Source organism: Lipophrys pholis (assembly GCF_963383615.2).
Source record: "Lipophrys pholis genome assembly, chromosome: 10".
NCBI lineage: Eukaryota > Metazoa > Chordata > Actinopteri > Blenniiformes > Blenniidae > Lipophrys > Lipophrys pholis.
This window is the reverse complement of record NC_137640.1, coordinates 19204803-19231993: the sequence shown is the minus strand read 5'-3', so window position 1 is coordinate 19231993 and position 27191 is coordinate 19204803. Positions and strand designations below refer to the sequence as shown.

Sequence of the window (27191 nt, the reverse complement as noted above, 5' to 3'; positions counted from 1 at the left end):
ACACTCGAGGATCTGTGTTTGTTTTAAGATGGGTAGCGATGGATGATATGGTTGGAAACCTGAGGAAAATATGTCTCAATACTTAATCATAATATTCACCGCTCTTCAGTCCATCTCTCATTCCCAGCTGCATATATGTTTGTTTTCCTGGTTAAATTTCACCCACGAGCAAATTCATTCGAGGAATGCAATCTGGTTCAATGCTGCAGCTTTTTCATCATTTCTCATTCCTCTCATGTTATTACAGTGGTTGAGAAACTAGTATCACCTTTCAGTGTGATGCATAGCTGCTCAATGATAAAGAAAAACTGACCACCATCGTTCTTCCATATAGACCCCCTCCGGCTTGGTCTGACCTCTGGTCTTCTTCTCTCTGAATCCTCTAAGATTTTCTTTACAATTCTAATTCTCTTTATCATCAGTTCATCTGTAATAAATGGTTTGCGTCATCCTCGGGGTCAGTGAATTCCTTCCGGCTCCTCTTCAGAATTTCCTCGGCACTACTGCAAAATACACCCTCACAAATGAACATGTAGTTCATTAGTATTTTTATATTTATCATTCCTTAATATTCTCATTCTCACGACTAAATTTCCCCATGTGCTACAAATCTTATGCTATGCTATGCTATGCTATGCTATGTTATGCTATGCTATGCTATGCTATGTTACCTCATCTTATCTTAAAACTGGTAAATGGATTGCACTTATAGAGCGCTTTTCAACTGCTTGAGCATTCCCAAAGTGCTTTACATCGTTAGTCAAATTTACCCATTCACACACAGATTCACACACCAATGGTGTTTTGAGGAGCAACTCACCCTGTTGGGGCCACTTCCAGAACACCTTCACCTGCAGCTGGTTGTCATGGTAATGAGAGGCAGCGACTTCTAGCCTCAGGCTTCCAGGGTTGAGGGGGGCCTCAGGGTGAGGCAGAGAGGAGGACACAGGGAGGTCAGAGGAAGATGATGGGGAGGATGAACCAGGCAAAGAGGAAGGAAGAGATGACGAAGCCGATGATGAGGAAGAGGGGAGTTCATTGGAGAAGTCTTCACCTTTGAAAGAAGAGAAAACGATACATTTAATTACATTGAGTCACTGAAATACTTTTTATTGGAATGACATGGGTCAAAATTGGAAAATGTCTGTTTTAAAGCTCGCACATGACGAGTAGTCTTTTTTATTTTCTTTCTTTTCATATTTTCATAAAGTAAATGTGGTTATTTTGTGTATGTAGTTTGCATGTTCTCCTTGTTAATTTGTCTTTTTCTCTTTGAAAAGGCTGAACATGATGGAGTAGTGATTTACACTCAGTTTAATTCTAGAGTCTAATCAGGTACTCTGGCTTCCCCTCACAATCCAGGGACATGCATTGTATGTCAAGTTAACTAGTGTCTCTAAATTGCCCCTGCAAGCCTAAATTCAATAACCATTTTGCATGTTGAATACATAAAACCTGTTGCCAATCGCATGGTGTTTATAATTGTATTAGGCCTAAAATATATTGAATTTGAACTGCAGCAGGGAGCTACTTCCCTGTGGTTTCATTAAAGTACAAGCTGAATATGGCTTAAATGCCCTTCCTTGGCATTGGGCTGCAAGTTAATACCGAGACTGAGTCAAATATTAATACCTCTAAATTATAAGTGACAATGTGTTCCATATGAAATTGTTGTTATGTGGATTAGTAATGGAGCTGCAGCTGGCTATAATCCTCTGCTGGACTGACTGATAGGTCACCTATAAGTACCTCTGTTGCTTCAACGACCATTACCATCGCCACTTTCCAGTGCACACTGTGTTTAAACAGTGCAGCTGTAGGTCGACAAAATATGCTGACAGTCAGCAAACGCTGTAGCTGCAGCTCTAACAAGAAAATCATTAACTTAAAAAAAAATGTATGACTAATAAATGCTGCTAATAAATAGGCGCTGTGGACGGTGCTGTGGACGGTGCTGTGGACGGTGCTGTGGACGGTGCTGTAAAAACAGTATTCATTATTGTCTTAACAAGTAAATGAAAAGTGTAAAATTGGAATGTAATAAGCAGTTTGTGTCATATGGGTGCTTGGTTGCTGAAGGAGTCGCTAACTTTAGATGTGTGTCTGGTTAAGTAACAGCATCACAGACTGAACACGTGCAGGTACACTTGTTGAAACTGTCTTTACTGAGAACATCTTAAATCTAGTTAAACTATGTGGTGTTAAAAACAAAACAGGCAAAAATATAAAATAAATCTATTGGATGTCTTTAGTGCCTCTGACTGTAAGATTATTATTTTTACTTTTAATCTAATACAATTTCTGATAATGGAAAAAGTTCATGTATGTCTGTGTTATGTTCAATTGCACATTTTATACATAAAATTAAATACATATAATGAACTGCAGCTGTAAGATGAAGAGCAGTGTGAGAAACGTGATTAAACTTTAGTCACCGATGAGTTGCACCACACCACAGGCAACTTGACCATTGCTTGATTAAAATTAAATGAAAACAAAAGTTCAAAAATATTTCTAACTTTGTTTCTCAGCATCAAACAACTTAGTTCATTACTGCTGAGACAAATGTCACACTTCAATTATGTATCTGATTGAGAGGTATGTATCTACTCCTGAATTCATTAATACTAACTTAAAATTATTAGTATAATTATACTTTCCCAAAATTCTTTTAACTTTTTTCAAATATACATAACATTCCAAAATTCTTAATATATTTGTCTGTTGCCCACTTTATGTTCTGGAAATTCTCAAAGTCTCATTACAATTGCACATTGAAGTGCTGCTTAAATGACAATATGTGACTTAAGTGGCTATTACCTAGCTCTGTGAGGTGGCGACTTTTGTGTATTACCTGCATGAGTAATAGTGGTGAAAACCAGCTGGGATCTGGGGCTCTTCAGTCTCTTCTGGCCCCAGTAGGCCACAGTCTGGACAGATAGGAGGTAAGATGTAGCAGGTAGCAGGCCCCGCAGCCACAACTCGCACTGTGCCTAGAATGCATAAACACATCATTAAAAAATGAAAACATCAATACCAAGCATTGTATTCACTTAATTTTTCAGACATATTTATACCCAGTGTTTTACTTTCCTGGGAAGCTGAGATTCATTATTGTGAAGTCAGTGTGTCAGACTGGGAAAGTATGTCACAAAATGAATGGTTTTGTTTGTATACTTACAGTTTGTTAGCTTAAGCTGAATAAAATTGTGTATTTATATATTACTTCACTTGCAGGAACTACACTAAGGACAAATACAGACTGAATTTGAAAATGAAGATGGTGAAGTTGTATATGTACGTAAAGCTAGAAATAGGGAAACCCCTGAAAAGTCAGGCAGTGAGCTTCATATTGTCTGTTTGCTTCAGGCCTCCCTCTAACACCACTACTTCAAAACAATTAAATATATACTCTAACTCCAGCTGGAACTGAGTATACCCATGGAGGGTAACAGTATTGGACCATGAAACTAGTGACTAGCAACCATTGCAAAAAGACTCGTGTCCAATTTCATGCTGGGCTTTACTTTGCCGAGTTTGCACGTTGTACCTGGGGCTTGTATGCGTTTTATTTCACAATCTCTTCCACAATCAAAAGACGGGCATGATAAGTTGATTGATATTTCAAATTTTTCCATTGTTGCCCATCTGTGGTGCAGAGATACTAAAAGACTTGTACCTGTCCAGGATGCATCTGGTCTCCCCTGCCAACAGTTAACTGCTATGAGGGCTGTCCTGCCACCTCCTCAACAAAAGCACAGTATTAAGAAACAAATGAATTAAAAAGACTTACAACAGGTCAGACACTGCTGGAGAGTGCCTTTTCTGGTATTGTCAAAGACCCCAAAGCTGTAAGAATATCTAAAGAACAACTAAAAAACAAAACAAAAACCCAACCATGACCTCCTTTTGGTTTAAAGTCAATCTTCTGCATGAAACAAAGAAAAAACAAACATGCAAACCAGTCAGGATCACACTGGGGATACCACATTGAAAGCCAGCACCTTCATCTTACATATTATCATTCCAAGCCACAATGTCTCCATCGCCATAACCATCATCATCACCATCATCATCATCAACAGCAGCATCAACAGCAGCAGCCGCAGCCGCAGCCGCAGCCAAAGCTGTGTGGGTGTGTGTGTGTGTGTGTGTGTGTGTGTGCTCTGCCTCATGACTGACAGTCCAGACCTGTTATGCATTAGCTTGCTTTTTGACTGACAGCTCATTAACAGGCTCTTAGTCTATCAGCTCTGCCTGCCTGTGTGGATTCGAGCTAGTCACAACAAAGAGATGCTTCGATGATAAAGAGTCTGTGTGTGTGAGGCGCTGTATGTGTGTACACTTAAGACAGATTGTGACGAAAACAAGTTAAAAGCAGTTTCTTGGTGACCGACGGACGAAATGGGTTAAAAGTATTTCCATTACACTGAAGATAGCCAAAACATATGGCCTGTACAGCTGTGTGTGTGTGTGTGTGTGTGTGTGTGTGTGTGTGTGTGTGTGTGTGTGTGTGTGTGTGTGTGTGTGTGTGTGTGTGTGTGTGTGTGTGTGTGTGTGTGTGTGTGTGTGTGTGTGTGTGTGTGTGTGTGTGTGTGTGTGTGTGTGTGTATTGTAAAACAAAGGGAGAGCAAGGGAAGCCTGGATTTCTAGTCTGGTGCGTAATGTCAGTGGACATTATATGTAAGAAAGTGTATATTTAAAAGCACTGATTCAGCAGAGGTTTTTCCACATTTGAATGCTTCCTCTGAATTCCCTTTTTACCATCAGGTTCAGAGCTAAGGTTTTGCAGCCCACTATAAATTCCTGATTGACAGGATGACAGTGATATGTGCTATATCCACACCAAGGGAATTGTACTTAATGACAGTCATGTAGCATCAATGAATTCAGTGATACGAAAGCTGTTGTCAACAGCATGGCTACGTTGTTCTGGGTCATACCTACCTGTTGTGATGCTGCTGTTTGTGTGTCTAGATGTGGGAGCAAGGAGGAAACACGAGTTAGGGGGGGCTCATTTAAATTCCAGACCTCCCAGCCAAGCAGAACAGAGGACCAGACTACAGATAAATGGCTCCACCAGGCTCAGTCTGGGATCGCCATCACTACTTAAGGATAGGTAGGTCCATATGAGTGAGGCTGCATTCAACCTGGAAACTCATATGTTTACTTTTCAGCATTTTTTTCTCTTTTCTTGTGGTAAACGTTCCCATTATACTTTCAGAAAGAGGGTCAAACGATGAAGAGGGCAAAAAATACTTTTAGCATTCTCTGTTTTGCTCATTATATCCTTAAAGAAAAAAAAAAAAAGTTCAGTCTGTACAGAGGCAATCATACCTGTTGCGTCAAAGCTGTAATATCTGTTTGTGTTGTTTGCTGTGATTATGGGTATTTTGGTGCTGCTGACTGGACTCAGCTGCATTGCGAATGTATTACATCACACCTATAATCAGAATAACAAAATCCACCCTTTGAACTGTAACCACACAAAAGAGCAAAAATGAGACAGCACTGTTTTACTGTATATAATAACCTCACATCCCCTCAGTCTCACAGCCAATTCTTCCCACCACAGTAGAGTGCTGGCAGCCATAGCACCGCATTAACATCTAAATATTGGCCATATAACACTTTCCTCACAAGGAACGTATGCTTTTCAACCGATACACCCAGTCAGTAATGCCATTACGCTGCAGTGAGTGGCATGTTGTCAGTTGTCCCAGATGCTGGAGTTGAACACATTATCTGGAGGCAGGGAGAGCCAATTCTCTCTGTTGTCAGTCGATCTCCACAGCTCGGTTGTCATGCTATTTCAGCAGCATAAAGCCCAGACATACATGCTTGTCAAAGAGCTTCTAACAACGTTACATCTCCCAGAGATAAAAGCGTGCCTTTCTGTGGATGACCTTGCGTTCACAGATCCACATAGAGCGTGTGCACAAAGTCTGCAGAAGACATCAATAACAGGAGTGCACGGCAGGCGGCAATTTCAGGGTGAATATGTCAAAACAGATCCAAAATAGCACACACATAAAGTGATTTATTTTAAATATATCCGCAAGCAAAATAATGAAACCACACCTCCAGACCTAAATATCTATAAATCCCAGCTGAATAAACTTTGGTAACTTCGGCAAGTTTGGCAAGTTTAACAACTCCACAGAACAGCTAAACTATGTTTGTTTTCCGAAGTCTCATTTTTGCTCATTGTTCAAATTCACATCCCAGAACAAGAGCACATTTTTCAGTTGATTCACATTTGTCAGAATTGTTATTGACAAATGTTGGCTTAAGGTGGACATCCTCCAGCCATCTCCTGTAGTGATTCATCCTTTTCAGCAGACTGGAATCAATCCCATGTGACTAAAGCAAAGGCATAGTACACCTAGACAAGTAGCCAATCCATCACAGGGCAAACACAGCGAGACAGAATGTCTAGACTCACCCTCACATTCACACCTAAAGGCAATTCAGGGTCACCAATTAGCACCAATTAAATTGTGGGAGGAAAATAGGAGGACAATATTTCTTTAAGCATAAAAATAATCTAATATTAGGAATGTGTTTTATAAGGGCTCGTTCCATTCCTGTGGCGCATGCGACTGACCTTTCTCCTTTTGCTGACTATATCTCAGATATTTTCAGTTTTCTGTAGAAAACTTGCACAAAGTGGCTGAAGCTGTCAGAGCCCGGCTCTGACCTGTTAAGTTGCTATAGGGATCAAAAGCTAAAAAACAAATAAAAAAAAAAACAGGGATTGTACATGTGGGAGTGTTTGCAAGTGTGAGTGAAGTCCATGTGTTTATTGGCCTGGTAAAACTTCTCAGGTGCGGCTAAACATCTTCTATGTGCTGCACGTTGTTTCACCCACTGTGTGAGAACAGTGAAGAAAGAAGAGAGCGGCTGGAGGATTATATTTGATAGTAGGTTTAGATTATGGTTTATACAACAGGGAGAGGTAACAGGCATGCAATTCTTTCAGCGTGTGTGTGTGTGTGTGTGTGTGTGTGTGTGTGTGTGTGTGTGTGTGTGTGTGTGTGTGTGTGTGTGTGTGTGTGTGTGTGTGTGTGTGTGTGTGTGTGTGTGTGTGTGCTTCTTTGAACTCATTTACCTCATTAACCCATGAAATGGAAGTGGAAATTTGCAATTTTACAACGACTAGTCTAAACTTCCTTTGCTAATACAGGACATACCAGCTACTATATCAACACTGAGGAAACTGGTTTCAACTCGCAAATTTAATTCCTTAACAAGCACCTATCGATATATTAAATATCCAATTCTAATCTTTTGTTGTTGAAATCATGTGAAGACCAAACGTTGTGATATTCTCTGCCGTACGGAAAGTTTTCTTACCCCCTGAGTCAGCCTGGTGTTGCTCTCCATTTTTGCCTGTTGTGAGCGCGAGTGTGTCGGTCTTGTGTGCATATTGTTGTGAGCTGTTTGCGTTTGTAACGTGTGTTTGTGCGCGGTGTGCGTATGTTGAGATATCCAGGTGATTCTGTAGTTGTGTACAGGCAGGTCTCCTTCCCTGGGAGGCTCCCAGTGTAATAAAGCCGCCACTGTGACCCCATTTCCCCTCAACCTGAGGAGAAAATGTAAAAAGCCAATTAATATGGAGCATGAATCGAAACAAACATATGGGAAGAAAGACAAATATTTAGAACTTCCTGAACAGACATGGATATATATTTGAAGAGGTTCTGCTGAATAGCAGTAAAATACTTTTTGAGATAAAAAGCTCTTCAATTTACTCAAATTTTCTAGTTTTCCTAAAATATGCTCTCATCCGTCAATTTATTACATAACAAACCCAATATGTTATGCCTAATGCTATATAAGTGATCGTATTTCATTTATTGTCATTTTATATATATTTAGTTCTTATACCGACAGACATTAAATATTGTTCTGTGGGAAAATGCAGTTTTGAAAACCTAAATTGATTGAATTAATTGTTATTTGATCCTGGTGCAGAGCCAATGACTAATGAAAACACTTAATGCTTTTCACACAAAACTAAACATCTGCTAAAGTGAACCACGCCTCACAAAAAAAGGAATTTCTAATGACAATAAGAACTGTTTATTTGATGACCTGAAAGAGTTGCTAATGTACTGTAAAATATTCAGGTATTCACAAGACCACCCTGTGAGCACCCTGCTGCTTTCCCAAGAATAATTACTGCATGACTTACCTTTGGAAATATTATATGGACTAATGAAATACATTCTAAATTATTGAGCTGGAACACATAATACTGTGGGCAGTGCATGCAAACATCAGTAAACCCTCTTTACAGACAAGCACATTCAAGGGCGGATGACGATTCGCTGCCTTGAACCAGTTGCAATGATCACAAGGAAAGTTATTTGCATCATTCATCAAGAGATCCCACCATTGGTTGTCACTGTAGCAGTCAAGGGTCTTGCTCGGGGAACTACAGTGGTGACCTGAACGCTGGGTGGTGCAAACCCGCGAACTTCTGATCCCAAATCCCCTTCTCAAGCCTCAAGGTCACCACTGATCCTATGAATGTTAACAGACTACTAATAGTGGCCGAGAAGTTCAACGAGCAAGCTTGTATGAGGAGGTTTGAGTTTTGAATCCAACTGCTGATGCGTTACCGGTATGAGTCCCTCAATCCTGAACTACTCAGGTTGTGTCATAAAACTAGATCCAAATATTTGGGCCATTTAACCACGTTCAGTGATGTTTATAAGCAATTATTTAAAAGAAGTAGTTTGGGTTTGGGTTTGCTGCAGATTTGATCACAATGTAGATAATAGGATACAACGGATAACAAAATGTGATTTCACATACTTATTTCTGCCAATGTATATGAATAATTTGCTCCTCAGGTACTTTCTATGTTGCCTTTACAAACCTCCTCTGTGCATGTATAGTGCAAGTTCAAACTTTATATCATGATGACTAAATTGAGCTAAATTCAAGGCATCATCTCTGCAATTACATGTTATTAAAATATTTCTATTGATACAACCTATGGTGCGAACACTATATCAACTTGTGTTGCAGCGTACTAATAGAGAAGAGTCTCTATTGAACAGGGATGAACTGTAATTACTATGTAGACATCCGATCTGATAAGACCTGCTTATGTACACGACACAGTTCATAACTAATCCCCCAGCCTGCAGTGCTGAAATGCACTTATATCAAAAGTGCAAATCAAAGTTACAGATACAGAGACAGAGACAGAGACAGAGACAGAGACAGATAAATACCTTTCTGTGAGCGGAGACACTGGCTGTGAACCCGTCCAGTCCAGAGTCTGGTTGCTCACTCTAATATTAGCTGGAGGTTCAGGAGGTAAAGGATCTGCAAACCGAAGAACACCATGGTCAGGACAAGATGGAAAGACTGTTGAAAAATATTCCATATTAAGTAAACAAATATAATTAAATAAAATAAAATCCCCACGACACACACGATAATCAGAAAATAAACATATCCATCATTCTGAGATACAGTCTAATGGGAGCACATCTAGGAGGATACACCTCCCTGCATAATGTCATGACAATGATTTTAAATGTACTTACTTTATATTCATTGACTTTACATTAGTATAGTATTAAACCATGTATCTTTGTAGACAATGTTTTCACACATTGAAAACTGTTATAAAATAAAGACATTTCTTAAACTATTTTACATTTTACATTCAATTAAAATGTATAGTTTTCTCAGGCATCAATTTTCACTCAAATTAATTATGATAGTTGTAGTAAATATGGTTTATACTTCAAATAACTGTGTTTTTGATATAAAAAAGGGGTTCTCATTTAACAAAAACTTTGGTTATTTCTCATTGAAAAATCCAAAATATATATTTTGACTGAATTCTTGAAAAATGATCCTATGTTGTTCCCGTTTAAAATATCAAAACCTGCTTCATATTGTATATAAATGAGGATTTTTCATAAATTGTGTATTGATTTTTAGGAAAGCTTACATAAATACCTTAGACAATGTCAAAAGAGTATATAAACGCAGACACAAAACTTTAGTAAGACTTTTAGAGAGTAAGTGTGGTTGCCTGAGTTTTCATTTATAAATCTAATTTTATTTTAAATTGACAGTCGCTATTATAAATTTTGTCTTACCATAGCTCATTGACTGTGTAACTATAATCAAAGCTCTAGCAATTTGTGCTCAGTGACTATCTGTGTTTCATACATAATTGTTTAATATTCTGTTGGTCTTAAAGAGGCTTGACTTATGATGAGACCTTTATTTCTTTTCAGACATCTTTCACCAGCTTGACTGAATTGTCTAATACCTCAATATTTAATGTGCTGCAGTGGAGAAAAAGTCTGGGGGGGGGAAAGGCTAATTTCCTTTCAGCCTTATTGAAGTCTCCAAAGCCAATTGAATTTACAGCATCAAAGGTGAGTGATACTGGAGAACCCTGAAGCCCTTTTCAGTAGCGACCACAACACAGACCAAAGTCGACCACCACTACTCACTGTTTGCCTCCAAAATGAAATCCTGAGGTCGCTGGTCTTTCAACACGGACTCTGTGTCTCATTAGAGCCTCAAACCCGGGCGCTGTATTTGATTAAAACTACAAATGTATCTGATTAGAACTACATTCCCATGGCAGGCCTCCTACAGGCTTTGCTTGGCTGCCCCACATGTACAGATCAAAGTCGGGGCAACGTACTGCTGCGGCTGCAGGAGCCGGCCTGTTTGTGTGTGCCGGCATGTGTGGTTGTAAGCTGGGTGTCACCAGCAGTGATTACTGTCAAGCGTGTCTTTTTATCCATTGTTTAATGAAATGAAGACATCAAGATGAGTTTTCCTGACTCAGACATTCCCCTGTAATTCCTGCTGGCAGCTTCTGTGCAACAACTGACGTCACAATGGAGTGGGAACAGTTCACATGGGACATTCCTGCTCTGGTAAGCATCAGGTCACAGCGGAGGCACTGCGACCATCTTGACATCTGCTCGCTTCCTGATTTGTGACCCTTGACCTCCAGGCCCTGACTAATCAGTCTAATGAAGTGGAAACACAAGACGCTGACTGTGATCAGATGGTATTTGGAATGTTTAAGTGTGTTTTTAACCTTTCACCCTGGATCTCAAAATACAAAACACACACACACACACACACACACACACACACACACACACACACACACACACACACACACACACACACACACACACACACACACACACACACACACACACACACACACACACACTCACACACACACCTCTTCAAATGATACGTATTTGCTTTCTTTCAGAGTAATACGAGGAGATCGATATCACTCCTTTTTTTGTCTTTTGTGTATAAGACTGTGGTGACCAACAATGGGTCCGCTAAGGTTGGAGCAACGGCAATCTGGATGCACCATATAACCTTACGGAATTATTTAGTCCTTATGGTTTATTCATAATTTTGTTACAGCACAGTGTGCTCACTTTTTCTCATTCTGTTTGTAGTAGAAAGAGAGAGCATTAAGTTAATTAACAGAAAATAACCTTGAGAAAATGGGATTACAGAGATTTATTTCATATTCAGTTTTCTATTATTCTGGAAAAAAAAGTTTCGTTTTAACATTGAAAAGTGAAAGTTTGCAGATTTTTTCTGCTTTCTCTATGTTGCTGTCAACCCATGACAACCAAATTACACCTGTATGCATTTATTTATGTCCGAGAAAATGTAAGTGTGTAGTTGGATGGGTCATCTGAAGCTGCCAAAGACAGTTCAGGAAACCTCAGCAGACGTAATGTTTATGCTTTTGAATACATCATCATTTGTTGTTTTATTGCAAATGTGGAAAGTTAAATCTTAAAACACCTTTCTATAATCTCTTGTAACTGTTCAGCTGATAAAGAATCTTTTTTCTCCCCCAAAGTTCTGTCCAACCTTAGGTCATTACTCACATTTAAACATACTGTAGCCAATCCTGGCAGGGGATTCATATTACTAGTCAGACCTGGCGTAACACCAGTATGACCTCAGTCTGCTAAGCATTAGAGCTGCAACCTCCTACAATGTGTGTATGTATGGGCGGATGTGTGATTGTGCATGTGTGTGTGTGTGTGTGTGTGTGTGTGTGTGTGTGTGTGTGTGTGTGTGTGTGTGTGTGTGTGTGTGTGTGTGTGTGTGTGTGTGTGTGTGTGTGTGTGTGTGTGTGTGTGTGTGTGTGTGTGTGTGTGTGTGTGTGTGCATGTAAATATTCCTGTTGTGGGGACCTACATTAGTTTATACACTTACATTATGTGGGCGAGTGATCATTGTGAGGACCAGAATCAAATCATAATAAAGTTTATACACTTTCTGGATAATAACGGTTTCAATATGCGTTGTTTGTACTGACCACTGTATTTATTACATGCCCTGTGGGCTCCTCACAAGGACTATCAGGTGCCGTTGAGCACCAATTTAGCTACCCCTGCTCCGGGCCAAGGTTAGATTCATCTTAAATGTTAGGGTTATGCAAGTGGTGGTTATGGTGCAGTTTACAGAAACTACGCAGGCAATGGATCTAAGTCAATGCAATGTCCTCAGGAGGCAATAGGTACGGGAACCTCTTTTATAATATCCCAAAAAGGAAAATCCTGAAATTTATAGAGGGAAACATATCAAGATTAGAATAATGACGCAAGTGAGATTAGTTATATTTGTAATAAATAAATGAAAGTTATTCCAACATCTCCATAAAGAATGGTATGTACAAACATGTAAAACATGGTGGTGCGTGTGTGTGTGTGTGTGTGTGTGTGTGTGTGTGTGTGTGTGTGTGTGTGTGTGTGTGTGTGTGTGTGTGTGTGTGTGTGTGTGTGTGTGTGTGTGGGTGTGTGTGTGTGTGTGTGTGTGCTTGCCAGTGCTTACATGTGCTTGCTTGTGTGTGTCTTCACAGTTTGTATAAATATGTGCATGTGTGCTTGTGTGTATCTTCTGCTTCCTGGCTGTACTTTATGGACTGCGTGATGGTTTAGCAAGTGTGTGTACCTTATCCATCAAATCTGAGTGAAAAGGAGAGTAAGAACAGGGAAAGGGAGGAAGGGGTCAGAGAGACTCTGGAATTACTTTGGGGAGGTGTAATATCTCTCTAAAATGACACAAAACAAGTACAAGTGTTTTGCTAAGAGTCAGAATATCAGAATTCACAGATCGGTTATGCGAACAGGCAGGGGAATCATCACTCTCAGTGGGACACTCCCAGCAACTCTCTGAAGAAAACCAAAGTATGTGTTTAAAAGCGTTTGGATTACCTTTACTGGAGATGTAGTGTTTGCTGGGTGTGGTGAAACCTCTGCTGCCGTGGCTATTGATGGCAGCGACTCTGAACTGGTACCAACGCTGCGATCTCAGGTCTGACAAAACCACGTCCTCAGAAAGAGTCTAAAAACACAAACATAGCATGTAGATCAGCGGACATGAGAGACACTGACTTTTTGTTTATTACCACATGTATTGTGTTTATTTCTAATAAGAGATAGACAAATGCCCACATTTATTCTGAAGCATTACAATGACATGATTTAAACTACAGCTAAAAACAGCTAACAGAGCCTCAATCTCTATGTCATAAATTATCATAGAACATAAAACCACATGAGAACATACCACCTGACCCAAAAATATACACTTGAGAACAGAAATGAATAAAAACTGTGGTGATGTATTGTTTATCAGTCACTATTTAAATTGCTGCAACACACTGGACATGAATCAAATAGCCCAAGTACCATGTGTTACTATAAGTATGTGTTGCTTATTTTTAATCTGTCTCATTTAAATATTTAAAAACTTTGCAAAAATTGTTGATAGAAAACCTATCGATTGATAACAAACATATTGTATATGTACTTTCGGCCTAAATTTTATACTCCGTGTTTTGAAGTTAACTCTCTGAGTGACATAAGGAAAGTACAACAACCTGAGATCTGGAGGTATGTGGACAATACTTGATCTTTATGAAGACCCAAGCGACAACATTCTTAATTAGCTGTTTGACACTTTTTTAGAAGTTGATTACATGTACTCAGTGCTCGTACTGGTCTCCGGGTGAAAGAGGAACTTAAATATCCATCTATGTCTGTTAAAATGAATTTATCTTGTCATTCAGAATATTGATATGTTAAATAGTTAGGGGGCCCATGACAGAGCTTTGGGGAACTCTGCATGTCATTTTATTCAGCTCATATTTGACGTTACCTACTTACTACTAATTACTTCATAATCTGTATCGTAGCTCATGGTTACAAAAGTTAAAAAGCTTGTTTTTGTTGTTTCATGTGGTAATCTGATTTATCTGTAAATATATTGACCAGCAGGAGGATTTTGATTCCATTTTAATAAATGAAGCTGTGCAAACTAACTTTAACATTCTTGGCATAATGCAGTTACAGTAATACAAACTACAGCCTACATGAAATTGATTTTATAACACAGTTTTAAATAAACCAAATAATACACCGTTTGCAATGTTACATTTTGCAACATGGCTCTTGTAGTAGATCTGTATGAGGTTTACATTTATTTCACTAACAAACCGGCAGCAGGCATGATTGGAGGAAGTGAGACGAACACATCAGACAGTGAATCCATCAGATAATCTTGAAGTGAAATGGTTGGAACAAAACACGGCTGAAGTTGATAACCGTTTGCATTCCGCATCCCTGACATTGCAAATATATCCACTGCTTAAGATCTACTCATCGGCAGTGACACACATGACTGGTACATGCACACACTCAGACGCGAGCTGCCATCTTTTAAGTCCATAATGAGCGTTCAGTCATTCAGAGTCAGCCAGTGGAACGACTGTGGCTGACTGTGGTTCCTTTTTAAGCTCTGCTTATTTACCTAAACTCACACGGGCACATACACACATGGATGTACAGCGCACGCACGCAGGCACGCAAACACACACACATAGGGTTTACCCTGGCAGAGCGTGAGGCTGACTGGGGTGGAGAGGTTTAGACAGCAAGGCAGCAGACTGATGAGGTGGAAACAGAGGCTAACATCCATCTCCATAGCTGAGAAGTTTCATCATTCGAGGCAAATTGAGAGTTATGAGGTAAAGATATGTTGCAAAATTTGTAGCATTGCTTTGATGTTTAAAGACACAGGGAAGTTTTCAGAACTGCGATGGCTCTCCATTATCAACGTTTTTTGATACAGTCAACCACCAGTTATCCCAGTAAATAGGTTTTTCCTGACTATTAGATTCCTCAGGTCATCATGTCGCTTCTGATGACCCTGATTTTATCAGTAAAACAATTTTCGACAGCTTCCTCCGTGTGCCTCACATCAACTCCTTAGCCAATCATTTCTTCCTACGACAGTTATGATGTTCTTCCTCCAAAGTTTCTAATTACATGATGAAGACGCTGTGAGAGGCTGCTTTTTATTTACCATGGCAATAGTAGTCCAGGGAGAAGCGTGGTCTTCGCTTGGGTGGATGCCAATGTTCCAGCGGGACTGAAGCATGTAAACAACCGGCTCCACACTGATGTTGAACTTCGACACCCACAACACTCTCACCTGACCCTCCGAGTCCTCGACAAAGCTCATCTCTCTGCGAGGCTTCAAGGGAACACCTGAATGGACAAGACAGGATATCTGTGTGAAGGGAAAACATGATGATTTACAGTGATAGAGGGAGAGGCTCTATCTAAATGAGTGTTTTTAAAAAGTTTTACATCAATCAAAGATCCCGTGGAATAAAACATTTACAAACAATTTCGACATTCTACATGACCATTTGTTAACTCTTCATTTGTGTCATTATTTTGTATTTTCAATGGAGCAAGCAGGTCATTTTTCTCTTTCTGTAAAACAAAGTCAAATGTTTCATGGTTCATTCTGTCCTTTGGTGCAGAATTAATCGACTCATTCTGCATCCAATAGAAATGCATATGCAGCTTTCCAGTATCAGCTCGTCATATTGATGTAATGGCGAAAGAATGTACATTTAAGCACTAAAAAAGTCACTTAAATCTGGAACGTGGCTCATGTACGCTGAAGGATTATTGCACGGCAGAATAAAGGAAGAAAAAACACTGACTTTAAAAGGGTTATGATCATTTTCATCTATTCACCTTCGACCCTTGTTAGATTGAGAGGAGACTTGCAGATGTGAGTGAGCCTATATGAGCTAAATGTGGGTTAAAGGAGGAGTGAATCACAGAGTACAATCAATAATATATTAAAAACTAAGATCAAGTTGGTTGGTATAGCTGGCTGTTATTCAACAAAAATGACACATTTTGCATTCATGAGTAACTGGGAAAAGGAAAAGTCACAACTATCTAGTAGGGAAGATATGCCTGCTTCTCAAATTGAAATGGAAAATTCCCAGACTTTTTATGCATGTTCTTCATAGTTTGCTAACAATAATTTATAGTTATAATTCCAGATATGTGCATGTTTGAGTAAGTCTGACCTTACAAGTATCATCTCATGTCATTGATTTACATGGATGGAGACAACATTTTCCTGCTGAAAATGTGGAAACTTTCTTCTTATTTCTATCTCTTGTTGACTGAATGCTTCCAACTTGGAATTGAGATTTTCACATAACTCCCTGAGGTTCCAGCTTGAACTAACCAGCAACCCATGGACACATTTGAGGTATGCTACCACTGCAGTGATGTTCCACCATGCAAATCAAAATATATATATAAAAAAAACAAAACTCAACCACTGTTAAAAGAAAATATATTGTGTAAAATTGTTGCCGTGGCCAAATCCTAACCACACATTCATGTTGCTGGGGAGCTCTACATAGACTGAAGGCAGAAATGTTACCCACAGTAGGACAGACTGAGGCATCAGAAGCAATCAAGTTTGGAGGATTCAGAGACCTTTATTACATTAGATTAGATTTAATTATGCTGCTCGGCAATTTCAAAGCAGCTTTTATAAACTGAGTTTACTTTTTCAACCATGACAATAAGTGTGTTTAAACATTACGATCCTAAGAGCCAGGTGATGTGGCAAACATCTCACATCGGTCTTTTTCTGAGCAATAAAGGCAGATTCAGTTCTTAATATTATGAGTATAAATTAATAGACAGTCTATAGCAGCTTTCTCTATGAACTTGTTTTCTTCCTTGTACTGAAAACAAAAACAAAAACTGAACCACTCTGAGCACAAATAGCTGTCAGGAGTTACATTTACCTTTATATAGATTGGCTGGTGCCTGGCAAGTGTGTCCACAGCCATTGGCGCAGCACTTCCTTGGGGATGGACAATGCTGATCTGACGAGCAGCTCTCCACGCAGGCAGCAGCGAATCCAGTGGCTCGCTGAGGGGGAGGGCAGTCCCCCTGACGAGACGAGCTCAGGGAAGCCAAAAACTCCCGGCTTGTCACGCACTCTGTCTGCTTCTGTAAGCATCATCATCATCATCATCATCATCATCATAATAAGAATAATACAGGTGTGACACAGTACAGCTGATAGCATCAGTATACAATGAATAACAAAACTCAGCAGAGAGGAAACAGTTTCTTACTGGCTGTTTGAAATCAGTTAACGGGCTAAAGCTGTAATAGTTGTTTTTGTATTGCATTTTATGTGTCCATATTTACTTGTCTGAGTATTTGGCTACAGAGCTGTAAAATATGAACAAATTGCTTGAGCTAATAGCAGTAAAACCAGCCAACCAATCAGCCGTCCAGCCAGTAACATGCTTCAAAACTAATTAACCCCCCCCCCCCCCCCCCCCCATACCCCGAAAAAAAAAAAAAAAGCAACCGGTTCTGGAATTAATCATTAGACACGCACACACACACACACGCACACACACACACACACACACACACACACACACACACACACACACACACACACACACACACACACTGAAAACATGCTCTTTCTGCCTTACCTCGCAGGATTTCGGAGAAAGCACCTTTCTCGTTTCCCACAGTTCTTTGCACGGCTGAAGGCACTGCACATAAACAAACAGAATGAAACAAGGTCTGAACATAAAGTCAAGGTTTTTGCAAATCATCGATTACTCTTAGCTGACAGTTTTATACATTTTTGAACTGAATTGGTAAAAGCACCACTGCCATCTTAGAGAAGCATCATTGTGTAGGATTAGGTTGCTTCAGAAAAGAGGTGATCAGCATCTGTCTGCTTAAAACAAAGCTATTGCTTTGCACTTACAGCTCAGGGTAGCGTAAATAGTGGAAAAGTGAGAAAACGACAACACTCCGTCAGTTCAGATGATTTAATCCAAATGTAGTCCCTTTTTTTTTGTGGAATTCACACAACAGATATGTTAGTCTTTTTCTCTTAAACTTTTAAACAGCAAGTTTTCATCCAAATGTCTTTTTTTTTGTTTTTGTTAAGGTCAAACCAGTAGTCTTGAACATCTGATATGGCCCACAGGCCAAGGTTCCCTTACTAGAGGCCAATCAAGCCTGCAGGATGACTTTACAATGCAAATATCACAAATAAACTAACAGGTTTTTTGAATGAAGGTAACTAACTTGTTAACCTGGGACATAATAAAAAATAATAAAGGTACAGAACTGAGCCATGAATGGAAGCAAGCGGAAAATTGTAGCAGTGAAAGTTATTGAGTATAGAATCACTTAAGCTTAAAACTGCTATTATAAAATGAGCTCATGAAAATATGCAAGCACAAGGATGAAGAAATTGTTGAGTTCATCAACTATGTATATTTTCAGATGTACTCTAACACTTCTGCACTGAAGTAATTGAACAATTACAAGTTGCTATAATTGCATCGGTTATTATGTTATCTTCTTGCTGCGCAGACCGAGTGGAGAACTAGTGGCACTTTACTCAGACTGTACCAGACAAACTATTTTCCATTTCTGTGACACGCTAATCCAGTCTACCAGTATTTTATGAAAAAAATAAAGAAAAACATCAATCTCTTTATCTAATTCAAAGTAAGTGATGGCATTCATGTCAATATTTAATCAGAAAAACAAGCATCAACACACTTAAAAAAGGAAAGATTTGATAATGAGGTATCAGATGGTTTTGAGATGTTCAAAGGCGAAACTGAACATCGAAACTGCTGGAAATCACTAAAGAAATATACGCTCCCTAAGCCCGACTCATCTGGTCTGCCACCTCGGTGAACTGATGAATGATGGCTCTCACAAAATTCAAACCAGACAACATATAAAAACTGTGGTTTCCCCCTTTCACCTCATCCCCCTCCTCGCGCTCTCTGTCTGCCCGTCTCTGTCGGTTCACCAGTGTGCCTGGCTTCAATCATTCCTCTACTTTACTCCATCACACCGAGTCCAGACGGACAGAGCACAATCAACAGAGCACTTGATCTTTTTAGCACATATAAATGGCTTGTCACATGAACACATCTTTCTCAAAAAGTGACAACTCACCGGAAATGTTTTCAAAAAGCCTATTTATGGAACGGAAAACCTGCGGATAAAGGATTATAACACAGCTGTATGTTTGTAGTTTGGTTCTCTGGGGAACGACTTACAGAATTATCATGAAATACAACATCATTTATCAGGCGTCAATGTAAAAACATGCTAAAGAAAATCTACTTGTATGTACATCATGGTTGCAAGGCCATTAGGAGAAGCTATCAATTACAATGTTAGAAGGTTGTTCTCAACAATATCTAATTCTACAATACACAGCACTACCTATTTATATTACACTTTTGATATGTTCAAACTTCCAGACTTACTGTCGTTTGTTCAGTTTCTGTATGCATGAAGCTCCCTTTGTCATGATTGAGTCCGTTCAGGAGCATTAGTTACTTTACACACAGAGGGAAGTTTGGTTTAATTTAAAGGGTTTCTGCTAAAGTTATTCTGTGTTAAAACTTCACATAAAAATAGTTGATAAGTAGATCAGCGTAAATCATTTCTTTTAAATGAAATAGGCTGTTATCATATAGAGTTTGAGAATAGTACAATATATCAGGTGTCACAACTGAATATAATGTGGTTTAATTTCTGGCCTGGATCCATTTCCCACAGCTGCTCTGGCTGCATGTTACAGTCCAAACACATGAATGTTCGGTAAATTGATGACTCTGAATTTTTTGAGCTCTATGCTGCTGATTTTCTCTCTGTGTCGACATCCTGTGATGGACCATAAAGCTTTTCCAGCTCCCCTGGAACCGTCATTCAAATGATGGCTAACATGAATTGCTCATCATCTGAAAGCTTAGGGGTGTTTTGTTTGTTGGGATAGTCTGTAAGTATCTCCTACTGCAAATGACAGGAAAATTAAACCTGTGATGGACTGTCCATGGTGTATCCTGCCCTCACCCATGCTTACATGGGATTAGTCACTGGGATTAGACACTGAACAGGATTCAAGCAGAATAAAGCAGAGATGGTCCAGTTACTTGTATACCTGGAGCTGGATATTATGGATATTTCAAACATGTATATCCCAAGCTTCATAAGCTGGATTGTTCTCATTCATATATCTGTGATATTGTTTCAGTCGAAGTAGACACCTGATATTTGATAAAAGTAGGGTACACCTTGGGCAGGTCAACACAGAGACACAGACAATCATACAAATAAAACCTTTTCCATAGTAAATGCCATAGCATTCCAAGTAGAAAGACCCTGATCAAACCACTACACAATCTGTGCCAATCTGGATTCATTTAAAACATTTGGCATATCAGGAAATGTTCTTTTTGGTTGTTCTCATTGAAAAACGATACTATTGGTGGGTTTTAAGTTGAAAACATCATCATCACCATCATCTTCATCAAAATTATTTTCAGACAAGAGATGAAACATGTTTGAATACTTTAACCTGGATTACTGACATATTGCTACCTGCCACACACCATTCTTCTCTATCCATCAACATGAACAAAATAGATTCTTTTACATTATGAGCGACCTCACTGTTCTGTCTGAGCATACAGGAATGATGCAATGTGTGTTAGAGTTTTACAAGATTGTTTGAAGATTTTGATGTTTCCCTTTACCATGGAAACTTGTCATATTTGAAAGCATTACAACCACAACTAATCCAAGCAACCACAGCTTTCGTTCTTCATAAGGGAGCAAACCACAGCCACCTTGAAGCCTTTATCCACAAAAAATAACTTTGGCCAGAGTTACTACTTTAAGTTATTTTCCCATTTTCTCCTCTGTTTAGTCAATGATGTATTCCAGAAGGAGCCTGAATAGAACACACACACACACACACACACACACACACACACACACACACACACACACACACAAACACACACACACACACACAAACACACACACACACACACACACACACACACACACGAAACTGAATCCTGAAATTTGATGTATTTCTTCATAGAGCTCCCATGGGTGTCTTCACCCGACCACGTGCTGCTCTGAGCTTAAGGTTGTCAAAATCTCTGCAAAACACCTCCCAAGCAAACGCGCGCACGCACATGCGCATGCACACACGCACACGCACACACACACAGCTACTCCATCTCTCTCCACTCCTTCTTTACGGGCTCTGATCAATTTAAGAAATGTTAATTTTCTCAATCCCATGTTTTTATTTCATGTCCTGCTTCTCCTGCTCTCGTTTGTCCCCTCTTTATTTTAGATGTTTTCGCCTCATTCTCACATCATTGGTGCTTTTCCTTTCCTCAGTGACCTTTCACTCTGGAGTCAGTGCTGCTTTTCTCTTGTTTCACTTCAGCACCTTTCCTCCCCTTCTTCCTCTGCTCGCCCTGATTTATTTACCTTTCATCAAACACCACAACGTCTACTACACCCACTGAAGCTCATTGTTGGGTGGTCCGGAGGTGTCTTGATGTTAGAAACAACCATGAATACGTAGATATAACTGTACGTGCATATTAGTTGTCAGAATAAAACCAGTGTTGTTTGTGTGAAGTCAGTAAAACCACCATAAGATGTGCAGTCTAACCTTAACTCTGTTTTTAATGATGATGTGTTTTTAGTGAAAAAAAAAAGATTTGTTTATGGATGTGCTCATTCTAGGAAATGTTGCCTGAAAATGATGTATCTGAACAAATTGTTTTATTTTAAGTACGCAAGGCTGGATTCCATAGATGGGATTATCAGAGATATAATTTAGTAGTATTTTTGAGGTTTAAGTTTAACAAAGTGTTCCCATGTGTCATCATGGTGGAGAACTGGTTAGCACTGTTACATCACAGTGATAAACACCCAGTTCTATTGCAGCACAGAGTCTTTCTGTGTGGGATTAATTTTCTAATTGGGCATGCATGGGTTTTCTATGTGTAATCTTGTTTCTCAACATAATCAAAAGCATTCCTGGTTCAATTAATTGGTGACCGTCACTCTTAAATTGTCTGCTGGTGTGACTGTGTGCATGAGTGTGTCTCTCACTGTGATGGAGTCGTGACCTGTCCAGGTGTATTCTGCTTTTCAATCCAGTCAGCTGTGAACAGCTCCAGCCTCCCACGGCTTAGATTAAATGACTGGAGATGACGAATAAATTGATGGACATGTAAAAACAGGTTTTATAAACCAATTTATTCAGAAGAAAACTTTTCCCTGTACAGTTTTAAATACTGGCAAGTAGCTAATGTCTCATTATAATTGACATTTTACAAGACTGTATGTAAACTTAATGTAACATTTTATTGTGCACTTTGTATTATAAAAAACTTCATTTAATTTGCAATAATTATGGTTGTTCTATCAAAAGCAGACTTAATTAATGCGTAAAGCTGGTCATTCCCAAAACAATTATAGGGGTTGGCATGTCTTAACGTTAGAATGCTTCACAGGTAATAGTCAAATGCTCAAACAATGTCTGTTTTAACCTTTAACACTGTAGATTTTCACAAGTGTAGTTTTATGTAAGAAATATTGATATGTCGATTAAGATTGAAAAGATGGCGAAGTGCTCAAAAATATGGCTTCGATGGCATAAATCACCGCAGTACACGTACTATATTTGTGGATGAGGAGCTGAGAGCTGAGTGGACACCTCTGGACCGAAAGACAACACAATGAGTTATGAGAGTGTGAGAGAGCTGCAGACACAGTCTGGGTCAGAGGTGGAAGATGTTACTGTTTAACGCACCAACACAATGTAACAACAGAGCCGAGATTAATGACTGTATGTGTGCAGAGTATTCAGAGGAGCTCCTCAGATATCTCGGTAATAATTATTCACACAATGATTCTCGGCCCACCGCCGTTCTGTCCTGCTGTTTTATGGCATCACCTGCCACAATAGAGGGATGACAGCTACACTCGGCGAGAGGGCGTTGAGGAAATGGGAGAGGGAGGAGAGGAGAGATGTGGTTTCAGAGTGGATGAAGGGGTGGAAAGGACTGAGTGTCAGTTGAAAAGGAGAGACGAGATGAAAGACAAACTGTGAAACAGGTCCAGAGGATAAGCAAAGGGGCATGGAAAGACAAAGGAAGACAACCACCAGATGTGCTGAATCTCTACGCACAGTCACCAGTTCAGTGGTTGCAATGTGAGAGTATAGGCTGTATATTTATGTGTTCAGCTTGTCATCAATTGTTAAAGGCTCTAGGTATATATCGGCTACAATCCATATGTGCACCATTTACGGTACTTTGAGACTTGGCAAATAAACAGGACTAAATGGTTTAAGGTGGATTCTGCAAAGCCATTTTTCTGCTTTAATTTTTGAGTTTTGAAATGCAAGCTTGCAATGCACACACATGTTCAAGCCTCTGTTCGTATCAGCTAGACTTTTCAGTTAAAAGCAATTTTCTAATGAGATCAGCTGCTTCTTCATTACAATTAATGGGGTTTTTATCATGCTCTTAAAGACAAAAAATACTTTAAAGAAAACTTTTCGAGACATTAAAAGCTTGTTTTGGAAGAGAAAAAAGCATCCTCTGTTGTCGTACTTGTTTCAAGCAATGCAGTAGATATTCTTCCCCCCAAAAAATTACATTGTAAAAGCCAGACTGAAGCAATCGTCAAAATGACAGTAATAAAGCAATAAAAAAGCATTACATAAAATTTAACAACCAAATAACTATAGAATACTAATATCTTAACAGGGTGCACTATGGGGATCCTTGCTTTGGCACTGAAAATGCACACACACACTCATACAGTCACACAAAGATAAACAAAAAAACAACAACAGTGTGATGACTCATTCGCTCATTAAGTTTAATGCCACATCGCCAGGCTAATGTTGTTATTGCATGGCCCATCACTTTTTTCATGTTGCTGTCAGGATTAATGATTTCAAGAATAATTAAGCACTCCCTTTACTGTAAACTGGAGTTTAGTGAAAAAGTAATTGTTCAGATCTTTTTTTTTTTTTGCCTGAGGCTACAGTCGGCTCCGTGAGCAGGACACAGAGAGACTGCAGCTCAACAACTTAGCAATGGTAACTGAACGGTAAGTTTTGAAAAAGTGATAAGTTAAGAAAATCTTACTCCCAGTAGCAATGTTACATTAAAGTGATGATTTACAATGTTTTATTCATAACAACACTTGTATAAATAAATATTCTCCTCAAATGCTGTGAGGGCATTAGGTGCATTTTTCTCCAGATGTTTTGACTAAATGTTGAACGTAGTTTGTTATATCAAACAGACACTGATACTGCATTACATGACAGCCGTGAACCAGAGGAGTGATTTGGGGTATACAGGCTTTTATGAAAAGTAAGGAATAGCCACTGATTTGTTTAAGGAGCTTCAGAGTGAGATTGAGTGCCTCAGACAAATTGGCTGTATTCTCATACAGTTGCCCTAAAAGATCACTGCACTGCACTTCAGGGAAATGGATATAAATAGAATAAAACAGAAGCCAGAAGATTTCAGAGGCACTATGAATTCACCCTACCTTGGATTGAAGCTGTTGAGAAAGATGTCGTGTCGAACTAGGGCGCAGGGGGAGCATGTCTTAGATTTCTACCAGCACAATTATTTTAAAGAAAAGAGAACTAAGAGAAATCTTCTCACTTTATTAGAATCTGCTTATACATAGATGAGGCCAGGGTACGTGGATCAGAATAACTTAACAGAAGTGGAGCGATTTGGGAAAGGCAGTGCTTGTTTTTAAGTTCTGACCATAAGAAGTTCAAACTAAATATCCATTTGTTACTGAGGGAAATGTAAACTTGTTTCTTTTTGATGAATGAATGAGGAAAAGATGACGATAACAGGAAGAATCGCATTGACTTGATACCTCTGCTCCCTTGTTCCACCCTTCTTCACTGTTTGTTGTTGGACATCCTGCTGTCTCAAACACCTGGTACACATTACTGTGTCTTCTAGGCATGTGTGCGTGCCATTCGTAGGAGAACAAGACGGGGAAGAAGAGATAAAAGAAGGACGAGATGGACAGATGGAGGAATTGTGTGAGGCCGGCAGTTTAGGCTTTTTGTGAACTTCCATGTGTGTTTCCATGAGAGAGGGGGAGAAAGAGAGAAAGGAGAGCGCACTGACGATGTGACACAAACCATATGTGTCAGGCCGACATCTGTCTGGGGAGTGTTTGTGAAACTTAAACACAGAAATGTTCAGTCTTGATGTTCGAAAAGAGCATGTGGAGATCTATATGAAGCTCCACAGGTGTGCATACGTTTACCTGCTGTCGAGTTTGTCTTGACCCTGTTTCTTACCCTGGTTAGGGAACTCCACGGTCTCAAGAAGCACCTTTAGAGAAAGTTTCAGTCCTGAGCGATGAGAACATGTTGCTCTGAATAGTGTTATAATGCAATGACTGTTTTTGCATTGTTGTGGGATAACCAAGCGAGAGTATGAGATTTAACACACTTGTGAAGCTCAAATAGTTTTCCATGTGAAAAAAGCAATTATGCATTTTCACTCCCGAAGTGAAATAGACGACGTGGGAAATAAAATCCAACTTTTAGTGTGTGTGGGTGTGACTTGTATGTGATGAGAGTGACTATGTGTTACACGTGATAAAACCCGGCGAGAACAACTGAGTTCAGACCAGCTCCAAGTCTGCACAAAGACCTGAGAAGGAGCTTAAGGAAAACTAATATTAGTCCCTAAATTGTTTGGTAAAAATCTCTGTCAAAAGTTATTGAGCATGTTTCACTGCCAAAAGGCTTTATGAGATCCTGAAGTGGAACGCAGGTTCAGACTGAGTCACATTTTTTTAGATTAGCCTTACTAATAGCCCTAAAATTGGGTTTATAAAACAGAAACAGAAACAGAAACAGAAACGGGAGAAAGAGGTTTGTGAATCAAACTGTGCAGACCCATGTGTTTTCTTCAACAGATCAACATGGATGGATGGATGTTCACCTTGCTTCTAAAGCATGGTGTCTAATAAAAACCAGACCAAACTCACATGTATAATCAAAAGGATTCCTCACCAACTTAAATGACCATTAAACACCTTGCAACTACAATGAAGCAGGATTTCACACATGTTCTCAATAAGGTGTAAACTCCACTGACCTCAGGTTGCAGGTACAGAACGGAGTTATAGAAGCATCCATATCAGCCAGAGCTTAATTCCTAAAGTTACTGTTGTCCTTAACAGCATTCAATTGAATTTTATTTATGTAGTACCAACAAAAATATAGGCATTTCACAGCAATTTCACAGAGAAAAAAAAAAACATACAAGAAAGCAGAAATGATGGCATTCATGCCCATTGGAAATTTTTGAGTCACCAATTGAAGTCAAATATATATTTTTTGAACTATGGAAGGAAATTGGAGTGTCCAAAGAAAATTGGAAGCACAATTCCTCAGGCACCCAAACCCAGAGTGTTAACCACTCCAACACTGAACTCAAATATTTGTCCTATTTTAAATAACATTTTCCTCTCAAGAAAAATGAAGATCTGAGTCTAATCTAATTCTTGTAAAAAAAAAAACAACTTCTATTTACATTGATTCAATGATGTGTTATGTTTAAACCATGCCTACCAAACAAGCTGTTAACAAATACATAGACCCTGAGAGCATCAAACAGTAGTGGACTGTCTCCGTCAATATAAATCATTATTTTGATTAATACTTGGTAATGATGCTTAAAGACCCGAATATGGGTTTCTCCCTCAAATTTATTTTGGTTGGCCTGCCATGGTTACTTTCACAAGCTGGATAGTATTCGTTTTCAGCAGACTGTGAAAACAAAAGTGAAAAATTAATAACTTTGCAATTCAAACGAGCACAAGCGGACACTGGGCATGTCAGTGTCAGGCCATCTGGAAGGAAAGTTG

At 39.2% G+C, this 27191-nt stretch overlaps 1 protein-coding gene across 1 annotated transcript in view; it reads right to left on the bottom strand.

Annotated features, from left to right (window-relative positions):
* anos1b (anosmin 1b) overlaps nucleotides 1-27191 on the bottom strand; it is a 51803-nt gene that overhangs the window by 6000 nt on the left and 18612 nt on the right. The window contains exons 3-10 of the mRNA XM_080473205.1: nucleotides 17891-17953; nucleotides 17180-17387; nucleotides 15412-15596; nucleotides 13260-13389; nucleotides 9249-9342; nucleotides 7357-7585; nucleotides 2855-2993; nucleotides 821-1054 (exon numbers count right to left, since the gene is read on the bottom strand). Of these exons, the coding sequence (XP_080329331.1) occupies nucleotides 821-1054; nucleotides 2855-2993; nucleotides 7357-7585; nucleotides 9249-9342; nucleotides 13260-13389; nucleotides 15412-15596; nucleotides 17180-17387; nucleotides 17891-17953 (1282 nt within the window). The remainder of the gene's footprint in view (nucleotides 1-820; nucleotides 1055-2854; nucleotides 2994-7356; nucleotides 7586-9248; nucleotides 9343-13259; nucleotides 13390-15411; nucleotides 15597-17179; nucleotides 17388-17890; nucleotides 17954-27191) is intronic.